A 15,683-nucleotide genomic window follows, 5' to 3' on the forward strand; every position below is an offset into this window, starting at 1 on the left:
ACATGCCGGGGCTGCTCATGGTCTCTGTTTTCCTCCTCCGAGTCCTCCCCTCTCATTACTGCTCTGCTGAGCCTGTCACTTATTTTCTCCACCCACTGCTGTGTATATCCTCTCAAGCTGCCACCCAGGTGTATTGTGTGCCTGAGCCGCCTGCCCTGGCCCCAAACTGGGGGTGTCCTCCGCTGCTTGCAATGGGGGGGTGTCATGGTGTCTGCCACCCAGTCACACCTGAGCCGGCCAGAGCTGCTGCCACCACCTGCCAGTGCCAGTTAGTGCCACCTGCCAGTGCCATCTTCCAATCAGTGCCAGCTAGTGCCATCCAGTGTCATCTGCCTGTGCCACCTGCCAGTGCCAATCAGTGCCACCTGTCAGTGCCACCTGTCAGTGCCACTTGCCAGTGCCATCTACCAGTGCCACCTGCCAGTGCCATCTGCCAAACAGTGCCAACCTGTGCCACTTGCCAGTGTCACCTGCCAGTGCCAACCAGTGGCCAATATATAATGCCGATTATGCAGTTGATATTTTAGGCTGATTTTATTTATTTTTTTGGTCAGTGCCTGCCAGTGCCACTTGCCAAAGAAAAAACGGCCTAAAATCTGCATTATGTATCGGCCATCGGCCACTCCGATTTCTAAATATCAAAATCTGCATCGGCCAGAGAAAAACCCATATTGATCGACCTCTAATATATATATATATATATATATATATATATATATGGGGGGGGGCGATCCCGTCACTTTAACAGGGGAGCCGACAGCTTCAAATTTCATAATGTAGTATACATGGGCATACATACAATAATGTACCCCCACTGGTGGTAAATCATATTCCCTGGGTGGGGGCATTCAGTTCATCCAGAGGGGCCCGGGAGACTGCAGGATAGAGGGACTTTTTTTTTTCCTTTTCAGCACAGGCGGACTTACACAACAAGTGCCGCACTTGCATAAAGTCCTGGCTCACAGTACCCGCTGCTGGTGGAGTGATATACTCGGCTTTCTCGCTGCCTGCCCCTTCAGCAAGTAAGTGCTGAGCACAGGGCAGACTCTGGCTGAGGAAATCAGTGGCTAAAAGGGAACAGCAGGAGGACTAATCCCAGCGGCAGCATACATGCCAAGTGTCCCATGTACCATATCCATTACAATATACTGCCACCGCACTGACCTAACTATCCTGCACCTTGCCATCTACAATCTTAAACCACAATTTCTATATATATATATATATATATATATATATATATATATATATAATAGTTGTATAGTTCATTGGTCCGTCAGCTTTCCAATCTGCAGGGCCCGATTTTCCTTGATTCAGGCAAGCCACATCTCTGCCGAGAGCTGTCATTGATTGCTACGACCGCCAGCATCCTAGCAACCAATTACGTGATGTGTGCCCGCCCCCTACAGAGTGCTTTCCCTTTTCAGCTAATGTCTTCTGCTTGCTAACTACAGGGCCTTGTAGCAACACTTCTTGTTGGCAGGCCACAGCACCTTGCCATCTTCCCTGCGGCCATCAGATCCCGTCCAGCTAGCAAGACACCATGTCAGCAGGTCAGTTCCAAAATCAAATCAAAATTATTGGGGGGGGGGGGGGGTGTGACACCATGTTTTACCGCACCAGGTGATACCAACCCTATTGACACCACTGACTGTACTGCTTCACTTTTCACTGTCTAGTCACAGACCAGGGTGCATCCAGAATAATCTGCTTAGTGGTAATGGGTTAAATGGACAAAAGTTCTGTAGAGAACATTTTTGGATCAAAGCTGGATTTGTTATTTTAGCTTTTAGTAGGCTACTTGTTTTTTGTCTAGTTTTAGCTGGAGTTCTGCTTTAAGGCTGCGTTCACACCTGAGCGTAGCATTTTCAGGCAGAAAATCGCGCAAATTTACTGCGATTTTGCTGCGTTTTTTACCACGATTTCGCTGCGGTTTTTATGGCATTTTGTGCAGGGCAAAAGGTCACCAATGTAAAAAGAAGAAAAACGCCCAAATCTGCCCGATTCGAGTGACAAAAAAGGGTCCGGAACTTGTTTGAGCTTCAGGCGTTCGGCTTCAGGCGACATGGAGTGGAGATGTGAACTATCTCCATTGAGAATAATGGATTTTTTCCCCTCCAGCGTTTTGTAGCTTCAGGCTTCAAGCTACAAAACGTTCAGGTGTGAATGGGGTCTTAGTGCTGTAAAGAAAAGTCAGATCACATCTTGTGCTGTCTGCCTTTTGGATCAGCTATACAAATCAAATAGTATGTAAAACAGTGCCGTGTATGTATTTCATATGTGTATTTAGCTGTTTGCCTAGAGATCAGCTGTAATGTGCAGATAAAGTGGAATGTGATCATTTGGCCCATTTTCTTTGTAAGTGTAATTTGGAAACTTATTTATTTCTCATTATAAATCCAGCTTTTTAATTAAAACAGAACCACACTACACGGCCAGATACATAAGACCCCAATTTCATTCATTTTTATAGAAATGTAATGTGTTTTTAAATAGTACTGAATGAACAGCAACTCATAATGTATTCAGTGGCCTCTTCCACATAATAGAAGTGATTAGCCAAGTCACAAAAAAAATCAAAAAAGCCCCTTCCTTTTGAATTATGCACCAGTGTCCTTGCAGTAATTAAACACTAGTCTGCTCTAACTTTGTCTTTACTTAAAGTGATTGTAAAATCCCCAAATCCCATTGTTTTTTCTATAAAAATAACAAACAGGTTACATTTACCTGCTCTGTGTAATGGATATGCACAGAACAGCCCTGCTCTGTGTAATGGGTTTGCACAGAGCAGCTTATGAACAATACCAAAGTCTCCAATATTCCATCCTGCCTTCTCTCTGTAGATGCAAAGAAGACAATGAAATGGTAAGTTGTACCCATTCTTTGACAAATGCTTATGCAAATACAGTGGCAAAATTAATTATTTGATCCCCTGCAGATTTTGTATGTTTGCCCACTAACAAAGGAATGAAAGGTCAATAAGTGTTCTCATAGGTGTATTTCAAATGATAGAGACAGAATATCAACCAAAAATCCAGAAAAAACAAAAACAAAAAAAGATTGTAGACCTGCACAAGGGTGAAATGGGCTACAAGACCATCATCAGCAAGAAGCTTGGTGAGATGGAGACAACTGTTGGAGCGATATTCGCAAATGGAAAAAATACAAAACTGCCATCAATTGCCTTTGGGCTGGAGGTCCATGCAAGATTTTGCCTCATGGGGTAAGGATAATCATGAGAAAAGTGAGGGATCAGCCCAGAACTACACAGGAGGAGCTTGTGAATGATTGGGAGTACGGACCACAGTCACCAAACAAACCATTAGTAACACAATACGCATCCATGGATTGAAATCCTGCAGCGCCTGCAAAGTCCCCCTCCTCAAAAAGGCACATGTACAGGCCCATCTGAAGTTTGCCAATGAACATCTAAATGATTCAGCAAAGGATTGGGAGAAAGTGCTGTGATCAGATGAGACCAAAATTGAGTTGGTATTAACTTGACTCGTGTTTGGAGGAAGAAAAATGCTGACTATGACTCTAATGGCGCGTACACACGATTGAATTGTCCAGTGTACTTAGTCCAGCGGATAATCTGGCGGACTTTCTACCGAACGGACTTGGCCACACACGGACACACAGAAAGCCCGGCGTTTGCTAGCACGATGACGTACAACACGTACGACGGAACTAGAAAAGGAAGTTCAATAGCCAGTAGCCAATAGCTTCCTTTTCGTACTTGCTTCTGAGCATGCGTCATTCTTAGTTCGCGGACTAGCATACTGACGAACGTATTGTTCGCTGAAACCCAAGTCCGGCGGAAAGATTGGACTGCAAAAATACTTTCTAAGTCCGCCAGACTTTACGCTGAGAAAGTCCGCTGAAGCCCACACACGATCGAATTGTCCGGTGAAATGCGTTTCAGCGGACTAAGTACGCCGGACAATTTGATCGTGTGTACGCGGCATAAGAACACCATCCCTACAGCAAGCACGGAGGTGGAAACATTATGCTTTGGGGCTATTTCTCTGCTAAAGGTACAGGCCGATTTTGCCGCATTGAGGGGCCAATGGACAGGACCATGTATTGTAAAATCTTGGATGAGAACTTTCTTACCTCAGCCAGAACACTGAAGATGGGTTGTGTATTGGTCTTCCAGCATGACAATCACCCTAAACATTCTGCCAAGGCAGCAAAGGTTTGGCTCAAGAAGAAGCACATTAAGGTCATTGAGATCTCCAGACCTTAAAGCGGTTGTATGCCTTGACCAAAAAAAAAAAAAACCTGTAAGGCAAAGGTATAATGAGCTAGTATGCACCGCATACTAGCTCATTATGAAACACTTACCTTAGAATGAAGCGCCCGCACCGCCTCTCGGTCACCGCTGAGGGAGATGACATGTTGCCTCTGCATTTCTTCCAGGTTCGCAGCTGCGGCGCTGTGAGTGGCCAGAGCCGCAATAACATCACTCCCGAGGATCCTGAGCATCCATCGGACCTTCAGAGCGCTTCCACTGCTGACGTTAGCAGCTGCATGCAAGGTGAATATCTAGTAAACCGTTCAGGTTTAGGAGATATTCATTTTACCTTATTATAGGCTTACCTGTTGTAAAAATGGGCAAGAGGGGGATACAACCACTTTAATCCTATAGAAAATGTATGGAGGGAGCTGAAACTTCGAGCTGCCAAGCAACAGCCAAGAAATTTTAAGGATTTAGAGAAGATCTCCAAAGAAGAGTGGACCAAAATCCCTCCTGAGATGTGTGCAAACCTGGTAACCAACTACAAGAAGCATCTTACCTTTGTGCTTGCCAGCAAGGGTTTCTCCACCAAGTACTAAGTCATGTTTTGCTTGGGGATCAAATACTTACTTTACTCACTGAACTGCAGCTCAATTTGTAACATTTGTATAATATGTTTTTTATGGATTTTTGGTTGATATTCTGTCGCTATCATTTAAAATACACCTATGACAAAAATGATAGACCATTTCTTTGTAAAGATAGGTTCACATTATTGCGACTTGGATGCAGGTTTCACCGCATCCAGTTTGCATAGCAGGAGATTGCAACCGGCTCTCTATGGAGCTGGATCACACATCCCCCTGCCCTCCGGTGCGAATTTCACAGGAACCCTGTGCATCTTTTGGTCCGTTCAGGTCCGAATTCAGCCATAAAATTCAGACTGAAATCGGACCTGAAACGGTGAATGGAGATGCACCAGACTCCTGTTGTGAGCCATTGCATTCTCCAGTGTGAACCCAGCCCAAGTGGGCAAACCTTAAATAACAAACATGTTATACTTACCTCTTCTGTGCAGTTGGTTTCTTTCTTACACTTCAACTGCCCCTTACTTGGGATAGGTACATGGACAGGTTCTCTGTCTTCTTTTGTGGGGCTTATGAATCCTCTTTTTTGGAGACTTGAAGTCTCCACCAGCTTTGTCTCACATGAGGTTCTTAACTTGGAACAAATCAGTGTCTTGCTGCTTTGTTCGGATCTTATGGGGTGGGACAGTACCCACTCTCTCTTTGATTGTTCCTGTTGGACCAGCATCCTTCACCCACTGGTTGGGGTATAGACAGTTTTTGTGCTTTTTTTACTCTTTGCCACATGGGGACCTATTAGATAAAGACTTGACAGCCTTGGAGGACCTGCTCCTTCAAGACTATTTACCGGACCTTAATCGCTCTGCAATTTATAACATCCTCGTGTCCTGTACATACCCTGACCTTCTGGAATACACAGATCGCTGGACAACTGAACTTGACATATTGATTACACCAGAAGACTGGGAAAAATCTTACACATACCCACAGCCTATCCTTAGGCAGCAGAACTTGTGAGACTAGTTTTAAACGCTTAACTAGGGGGTATAGGAGCCCCAATTCTTCTCCATCGACTTGATCCATGTGTGACAGACCTCTGTTGGCGATTCCGGCTAAGCCAAGGCATGTTGACCCATATTTGGCGGACCTGCCCCCCCGGTTCACAGGTTCTAGACTTTGATCTTAGAGTTATATGCTAAAATCACAGAGTCAACTGTTTCAACTTCTCCACGGATTGCTAAAGATCATTCCTGGTTCCATTAGAAAAATTCTAAAGAGCATTCTGTAACATTTCTTAGCAGTGGTGCTCTTCTAGCCCATGAATTGGGCACCTTCGACCGCTATCATCAAACTTAGCTGTCTTGGAAGGCTTTTAGAGAATCTGAAGAATTAAAAGACCTCCTTGCTGCAAGCTCAAATGGTATGTAACCATCCACTTCTGTATGGCGATACCTTGGGAGTTTCCCCCCATCAGACTTTTCTCCCCCCTATATATATATAAATAAATATTCATTTATTTAATAAGCATACTAGCTACTCAGTCAAAAAACGGACGCTACAGGGACAATCTACACAGCTGTATATAAAATATGTTCTGCGCAGCAACCGCATAACTATCTGACAGTCATTTCAAGTCTTTAGTCACACTAAGGGCTTGTTTATTCTTGCGTTGATCTGCAGTGAATCTCTATTCTGAGGGCGTTTGACTGTTTTAACCCCTAAAAACTTGCACCACTGCATCATGGCCTCATTCAGTTGAATGGATCGAATTGGGTGGGCAATACTGCCTGCCGAGCATGACAGTGGGGATAAATATTAGTGTGCCGCAGCAAATGTACACCCCTGTCCACTGTTTTTGTGGTTTAAGGGGGAGTGGTTACAGTTGGTATAAATACAGCATGTAAACAAGGTCTATTTTTTTTTTTTCTTTGCATAAGTCCAGTGGGAGACTAAAAAAAAAAATTAGCCCGAAGTTAGGCTTCAAAGAATTCTGTCTCTCGTTTTTTTTCTGTTATAATTAACCATATTAATTATTACCAGTTATGGCAACATGCATAAGTAATTTTTGATATGTTAAATTTTCTTTTATAGTCCTCCAAACCTAAAGTAAGCATTCCACTCTCTGCAATTATCGAGGTCCGCACTACAATGCCGCTGGAAATGCCTGACAAGGACAACACATTTGTTTTAAAGGTATATTGTTTCAAACTATATTGTTACATTAATATCTGTTGCTGAATAAGAAAAAAAAATGCATTTCTCCAGCCCATGTCATGCTAATTGCACTTCCAGGGCATCCCAAACACCAGCTAAAGCCACTGCACACAATGGTTCCACCCATTGTACTTAGTGAACATGCTGTTACCCCTAAAAGAGCTGGGTGGGAGTTGCCCCTTTCTTCAACCCGTGGAAATACGTGTCACACTTGATTGTGGATGTATAGTGCTATATGTTGCTATCTTTCACAAACTAGGGTTAAAAAAAAAATTATAATGAATGAAAGGGAGCAGGGGCACTGAGATTTGTAAATGCAGTGGATTTTAATAATGATAGGTCACCAACCCAAAGTGGTTCTAAAGCCTTAAGGTTTTTTTTACCTTAATGCATTTTCTGCATTAAGATAAAAACCTGCTGTGTCCAGGATCCTTCACAGTACCTTCCCACCTCCCCTTTTACTTATCTGAGCCCGATCTCGATCCAGCGATGTGCCCCAGTGGCTTTCTGTCAATAAAATCCTATGACGGGGCAGAGCCAAGTTGTGACGCAGGCAGCAGGGCTCAGGATCGAGCCCGCAGAAGAGCCCCTATAGGAAGCAGCTTCTTATGGGTGCACTCGTCGAAGAAGAGAAGCCAGGAGCGAAGTTGGAGGACCTGAGAAGAGAAGGATCAGGGCTGCTCTGTGCAAAACCATTACACAGAGCAGGTAAGTATAACATGTTTATTAAAATAAAAAAATTAAAGTTTGGAATCACTTTAAGGGTGAAAGCAAGGGCTAAATTGTATTATACAGCCAGCAACATAAAAACAACTGTGCAGCTAGTAATTATTTACACAATTGTGCCATCAATGGGCCATAAAATGTATGATGTCTGAACAAGGATGATTAGGTGGCCATCTTAGGCTGGCCATGCATTGACTGTTTTTTTTTTTTTTTTTTTTTTTAGCATTCTCTCATCCACAAAAACAAGGTAGATCGGGAATCCTCCCCTCTGTGCTATTGTATTCTGACAGCGGTGACTCCTCTGCTGTTAGAATACAATGATCAGGGCTGCAGCCGATTGGCTGCAGGCACTGGCTGATTGACTTTACTAGAATGGGACTGTTGGAAAACTTTTAATCATTAGATTGACTTCTCTAGAGCCGGAACGGCGATAGATGGATCAATATTAATCTGGTCCCTTCTAAACCAGTCAAATGTTGATCCATCAATGGCCAGCTTTAGTTTTGCATTTATTTTATTTTTATTTGTATTTTGTCCTTCCCCTTTATTTTCACCTAGTGATCTTGCCAGTAACATCCTTCCTTCCTGTAGAGTAACAACACTCACTCACTGCCCTGTATCTATGAAGTAGCAGCTTTGTCGCCGCAGGCTCTCTGCAATACAAGGACAGTAGAATTCTGGCAAGGTCAATAGGTGTTTTTCTGTACTTGCAGAAAATATTCTTAGCCTGGAAAAAAGAAAACAAATGCAGCCACATCTAAGGAATAGTAAGCTGCAATATAGAACATATTTTTCTTGGGTTTAGATGTTTAGCTGTTCTCAAGCTGTTTATGGACAATATGCCATCTTGTCTGTTCAATATCCTGACTGTTATCAATTAGACATGCAAGCTGGTGAAAAACAAGTTAATCTGTTTATTATTTCCTCTCTGCCTCTACTGTGATAATATGGGTGTACTACATACTGCTCACAGTCTGGGTCATTAGCGTGACAGCAAACGCTTGTTTTGTTTCTGCCATTAGATGTTCCATAAATCATGCCCTACGTTATCAGGATAAATAAAATATGTGAACTTCTGACAGCCAATGATTCAGGAAAGGAGTGGATCTTGCATATGACCAGGATAACATTTCTGATGTTGATGAAGCTGAGGCTTGGCATCGTCTATCAGTGCTTAGCACCTAGGGACTTAAGGCCAGACATGCCAGCCACACTATAGTTCACCAGCCAGGCCTTTGGTGAGCAGAGGAATGGTCGCATACTGGCATTTCCTGATGTGTGAAAGAGCCTCAACAAGTCTTCAGGGTGAAATAAGGATAACCCAGACCACAAAAACCTTCATCTGAAAATTAACATGCATAAGATATCCAACACGTAAACAGACAGACTGAAATATATCGGCTGACTGCATAGTATTATTTTACGATGTGATGATATTATGAATATTAATACAGTAGCTACTACTACTACTATTACTACAAATAGAAAAAAATAAAAACTTATTTGGCTGCAGACATAGATGATCAGTGTTAGGACCCTGTAAATCTGAGACTTAATCTGAATGTGGAATGTTGGACCTAAATGTGGAGTTTATAAACTGTATACTGCTATCCTCCAGTGTCAATAAAAACAGAGCACAGGAAGCCATGTGGTGGGCCCCTCTGTGTTGTCCTAGTGAAGACAGACCAAATCTGAACTATATAAATAGCTTTTGTATTCATACATTCAGAAAATCAATAGTAAGATCTGTCAAATCCCAGATTGCAGGTTCTGGTATAAAAACTCTTGGTGGTCACTGCTGTACTTTTTGAGTGGTAAAGGTCTTCATAATTGGTATTAGAAAAAGCTTTAGTTAGAGGTTGGTAAATATATAATGCCAAACTTTCACTCTTGAAATTAAAGTTTCAGCCTCTGATACTTTACACCAGTGGTCATCATCCCTGTCCTCAGGGCCCACTAACAGGCCAGCTTTGCAAGATAACTGAAATACATCACAGGTGATATCATTTGCTGCTCAGTGATTGCAGTATTCTAGTCTGCATCTCCCCAAGGTAATACATAAACCCTGGCCTGTTAGTGGGCCCTGAGGACAGGGTTGATGACCACTGCTCTACACCAAGGATCTCCAAACTTTCTAAGAAGAGGGACAATCTACTGTCCATCAGGCATTAGAAGGGCCAGACTGTGACTAGAGGCTGTAGAAAATGCCCCGCATGAGTGCCCCATCATTGGTTTTAATGGGAGAAATAGTGCCCCATTGATAGTGTCAGTTGGTGGAATAGTGCCCCAGGGGCCAGAAAAAGGCAAGCAAAAGGTCGCATTGTGAAGATCACTGCTCTATACCAGTCATTCTCAACTAGGGTTCCTCCAAAGATTTCCAGGGGTTCCTTGAGCTGTGGCTGATTACCTCACATTTTATGGTGCCTGCTTAATTCTGGGGGCCATGCCACTTGGCAAAGCCAGCAGCATGACACCAGTGATCTTTTTAGCTGTCTGTAAGGGTTGCATTCTGATGACCACTGTACATGTTGCCACCAGTCACGTTATCCCCATGTCAGTCAGCAGCAACTGCAGGGGAGAGGAGACAACAGTCAACAACAGCTGGGAAGTCCTGGGAGCCGTCACGTCATCCAAAGGGCTCCCATATCCTAGCTGTTGTCGGTGCACCCTCCTCTCCCCTGCAGTCACCGTTGACTGACACAGGGGAGCCAGATCACATGATCAGAGCTGGCTGAAAATGGGTAAGTATACACACTTATTTACACAGGTTACACAGCATAGGTAGCAGGAGGGGAGAGGAGACCTTTAAAAAAAAAGTATTTAATGGCATACAACTGACACAATAAAACATACTGTAGACTTTACATAAATTGCGACAGGTTTAGGTTTAATGTTTAAGTCACATCTGGAACGCCAGGGCACCACTGTGAGGTATGTATAAAATTAGTACATTAAACAGCCATCGTAATGTGCAGCTGTTTATACAGAATAATTCAACAGATGATATAAATATAGGCAGACGGCCATTTTAATAGTGACATTTTGGGGGCAATACCTACACAGGGAACCTTTTTAAAGCTATTTAGTGTTAGGCAGGAATTTCACTTTAAGTATCTTAGTGTGTTAAATGGTATTGCAGCTTGATGAGTCCGGGCCTTAGATTGTACATGTTTAAAATATGGGCTGGGAGCTGTTGGTATCTCTGATGTTATAACAGGTTTTTATAAATTCTTTATTTTTTCATCTTTTCTTTCCATAGATTTCACATTACATTTCGTTATATATCTACAACTTCAACAGCTATGTCTTATAATATTTCAATCCATACCTCAATTCCACGTCATCCTCCCCCATCCCTCACCCTTCCCTCCCAAAAAGTAAATAAATAAACAAACAAAAAAAAAATAGAGTTTTTATTATAATCCCCCCCCCCTCACTCCCCCCCACGACCCGCCTGCTCTACCATATTTCAAATGTTTTACATCATACTTTCTCTATAATTTAGATATGGAGCCCAAATCTTCTGATATTTATCATCTTGATCTCTCATTGTCATTGTTAAATTTTCAATTTGTTGGATTTCTGCAATTCTCTGAAACCACTGTGCTCTAGCTGGAGGGCTGCTTTTTTTCCACAGAACTGGAATACATGCCCTTGCTGCTATCAATAAGTGTTTCAGCAAAGTTATAACAGGTTTTAACACATTGATTGCAGTGTTTTTTTTTAAACTATACATGAAGAGAGATTTTTATTAATAATAATGTAATTTATATATGTAATATTTTCTTTTGCAGGTAGAAAACAGTGCAGAATATATCTTAGAAACCATTGACTCTCTCCAGAAACATTCTTGGGTTGCTGACATACAGGATTGCATTGATCCTGGGTAAGCAGATTTCAACATGCATATGAAAATTCGAATAGCTCAAATCTGCTCATTCAATTAACGCCTCTGCAGTGCAGGTGAAAGGTTTAAAGAATTGGTTCACATTTTAAACATGTTACATGTTACACCCAAATTTAGAATGCAACATGTTGATACAGACCCCCCTTTTCCCTTTATCACCACTTTCCCTGTGACTGCAGGCAGGGGTTCTTCACCCCCACAGTCACTGTCACATTTAATATTGGAGTAGTTTTGAAGGAATAAGACCCATTTTCCACTGTGGCACTTGTAGCTTCAATGGACTGTGAGCATTATGATCAGCATACCCATAGTACTTTCACACTTTCTACAGCTCTGAAACTGACAACCTGTACAGAGGTACAGAGCTGTAGGCAGTGTCTGCAGGAGCCTGACATTGCACCAGCAATCCACTGATCATGGGTACAAAGTTTTGCAGGCTCCTGTGAAAAAAATAATAAGTGAACATTTTTTGCCTGCTAAATATGTACATTTATTTTTTTCATAAAAGTGAACCTACCCCTTAATTTGCCTGCAATGTTTTTATGTGGGTAGAATTGTTTTGACTGCAAGAGCACAGTGTTTATTTTTAACAAATTGAACTTGAAAATTTGCCCTAAAGTGGTTGTAAACCCTTACATATAACCAGTGAGGAGACTAGCCTCAAGTGATAAACAGAGATTAAACAAGTCCTCCTACATAAGCTGTTCAAATCAACTTGGGTACAACAAGCCTGCCGGATTCGCTAGCGATTATCGCAAGCGGCTGTTACAGTTGCAAATGATAATCACTGTCTTCTCCCGACCAGGACAGCTTCGCTTGCTGGGAGAAGACAGTTGCTCAGCAGGAGGGATTCCCTTGTCAACGCTGTCTGTGTTGATAAGGGAATTTTCCCCTCAAATTTCTTTCTTGCAAAGCATGGTTGCGGGAAATAAATTTGCTCCATTTATGGCATGCCTAAGGCTTGGTGCTCTCAGCAGTAACAAGCCAGTGTATCTTTCTGTGCAATCCACATGAGGACACATGGGGACACGTGATGAGGGGTGTCTGTTTCTTAGCTGCAGAGTACTGCAATGTGAGGGAGGAAGCACCATGTTCACTGAGGGAAAAATATATTTTAGGGCATTTATAAGGAAGTCCGTAACAAATCATAACACATGGGGATGAACGATTATAAAGATAAAAAGTTGTAAGACTTAATTTGGACAAACTGCAGTAAAACTTGAGTGGGTAAGAGTGGAATCCATTTATTTCTACATATGAGCTGGTATTCATCACTATAGATGGGGTCTTCTGCTTGGGTATGAATCCTGAAGGTCAGAGGAGAAATTACATGTTTTTTAAAGGTAATGAAGACCATATTGTGGTTTGGATCCCTATCCCTTTTTTTTTTTTACTCAGCTGGTACATTAGCATGCTTGGTAAGACAAAGTTATCTGTTAAAAAAAACTCTTGAAATATAACATGGCTAACAGTAACTTTCTTGCAGGGATAGTGGGGATGACATAGAACTTTCTTCTTGTGAGCAGGGAGCATGTCTGCCTAGCCGAGTCTCCTCCTGTAGCTGTGAGTTTCTTGCTGAAGGTAAGCAGTGCAGTGGTGGAACCATCCTTCATCCAAACGCTATAGAATTTTATATACGTTAATTTACACTTTTTATCTCAGTTCAGCCAATCAATGTGTTTATTCACTTGACATCCCCCCACAGGATCTTACCGACCTCTGGATATGTGTGGTCAGGATGCAATATCTGCCACACTTCCAGCTGCTGTAGCTTCTCACACAAGAGGCAGAGAACATGCCACATTGGAGCATCTCATACACGTCCCCCTGGAAAGCTTCCTCCAGACCTTAGAGACTGCAGCTCCCAGCCATGGGCCAGGTAAACTATGCAATACAGAAACTCTGAACTTCACTATGTCCTTTAATTATGGTTATACCATATTGTTCTACCATGTTCAGAGGAAAACATTCTCCAGACCTTGGAGACTGCAGTTCCCAGACGTGAGCAAGATAAACTATCCAACACAGAAACTCTGAACTTCACTGTGTTCTTTAATTATGGTTATACCATATTGTTATACCATGTCCCCTGGAAAACATTCTCTAGACCTCGGAGACTGCAGCACCCAGCCATGTGCAAGGTACATCTGGTTACAAAAGATGGGGAGATGGCGAAGGTATTGAATTTATTCTTCACGAGGGAATCAAGGGACTTCAGTAACCAAAACTGCAGTGTTTATCCTCATGACACATCACAGGAAGCACCTCCGTGGTTAACAGAGGACAGAATTAAAATTAGACTTGGGAAGCTTAACATTAATAAATCACCGGGACCAGATGGTTTGCACCCGAGGGTACTTAGAGAACTCAGTCAAGTAATTGCCAGACCATTGTTCCTAATTTTTACTGACTGGAATTGTACCAGCTGATTGAAGAAAAGCCAATGTAGCACCAATATTTAAAAAGGGCCCTAAATACATCCCTGGGAATAACAGACCAGTTAGCCTAACATAAATAGTATGTAAACTCTTGGAGGGGATGATAAGGGACTATATACAAGATTTTAGTAATGTGAATGGTATCATTAGCAGTAATCAGCATGGATTCATGAAGAATCGTTCTTGCCAAACCAATCTACTAACCTTCTATAAGGAGGTGAGTTGCCAGGTAGATAAAGGAAGGCCCGTTGACGTGGTGTATCTGGATTTTGCAAAAGCATATGACACAGTTCCCCATAAACGTTTACTATACAAAATAAGGTCCATTGGCATGGACCATAGGGTGAGTACATGGATTGAAAACTGGCTACAAGGGGGAGTTCAGAGAGTGTTGATAAATGGGGAGCACTCGGAATGGTCGGGTTCGGTCCTGGGACCAATCCTATTTAATTTGTTCATAAACAACCTGCAGGATGGGGTAAACAGTTCAATCTCTGTATAAGCTAAGCAGGGCAATAACTTATTTGCAGAATGTTGAAACCTTGCAAGAACATCTGAACAAATTAATGGGGTGGGCAACTACATGGCAAATGAGGTTTAATGTAGAAAAATGTAAAATAATGCATTTGGGTGGCAAAAATCTGAATGCAATCTATACACTGGGGGGAGAACCTCTGGGGGAATCTAGGATGGAAAAGGACCTGGGGGTTTTAGTAGATGATAGGCTCAGCAATGGCATGCAATTTCAAGCTGCTGCTAACAAAGCAAACAGAATATTGGCATGCAATAAAAAGGGGATCAACTCCAGAGATAGCACAATAATTCTCCTGCTCTACAAGACTCTGGTCCGGCTGCACCTAGAGTATGCTGTCCAGCTCTGGGCACCAGACCTCAGGAAGGATGTACTGGAAATGGAGCGAGTACAAAGAAGGGCAACAAAGCTAATAAAGGGTCTGGAGGATATTAGTTATGAGGAAAGGTTGCGAGCACTGAACTTATTCTCTCTGGAGAAGAGACGTTTGAGAGGGGATGTGATTTCAATATACAAATACCATACTGGTGACCCCACATTAGGGATAAAACTTTTTTGCAAAAGGGAGTGTAACAAGACTTGTGGCCACTCATTAAAATTAGAAGAAAAGAGGTTTAACCTCAAACTACGTAGAGGGTTCTATACTGTAAGAGCGGCAAGGATGTGGAATTCCCTTCCACAGGTGGTGGTCTCAGCGGGGGGGACAGTGATAGTTTCAAGAAACTATTAGATAAGCACCTGAACGACCACAACATACAGGGCTATACAATGTAATACTGACATATAATCACACACATAGGTTGGACTTGATGGACTTGTGTCTTTTTTCAACCTCACCTACTATGTAACTATGCAACACAGAAACTCTGAACTTCACTGCATTCTTTATTTCTGGTTATACCATGTTGTTTCAAAAAGTACCAACATGAGCAGTTTTTAAAATGTACACGATGACAAATTACCCATTGCCCATCAGAATAAATCCTTCCAGATCAATAAAGGTCTCTGGATATAGCAATTTGATATATGCTAGTGGGTG

General features: G+C 42.3%; 1 protein-coding gene across 1 annotated transcript in view; it reads left to right on the forward strand.

The window, feature by feature from the left end:
• SH2B2 (SH2B adaptor protein 2) overlaps nt 1-15,683 on the forward strand; it is a 150,332-nt gene that overhangs the window by 118,211 nt on the left and 16,438 nt on the right. Inside the window, exons 3-6 of the mRNA XM_077480527.1 lie at nt 6,919-7,020; nt 11,562-11,653; nt 13,161-13,255; nt 13,380-13,553. Of these exons, the coding sequence (XP_077336653.1) occupies nt 6,919-7,020; nt 11,562-11,653; nt 13,161-13,255; nt 13,380-13,553 (463 nt within the window). The remainder of the gene's footprint in view (nt 1-6,918; nt 7,021-11,561; nt 11,654-13,160; nt 13,256-13,379; nt 13,554-15,683) is intronic.

This window comes from Lithobates pipiens, unplaced genomic scaffold, assembly GCF_037356315.1.
Source record: "Lithobates pipiens isolate NorthernLeopardFrog02 unplaced genomic scaffold, aLitPip1_a1.2 Scaffold_16, whole genome shotgun sequence".
Lineage (NCBI taxonomy): Eukaryota > Metazoa > Chordata > Amphibia > Anura > Ranidae > Lithobates > Lithobates pipiens.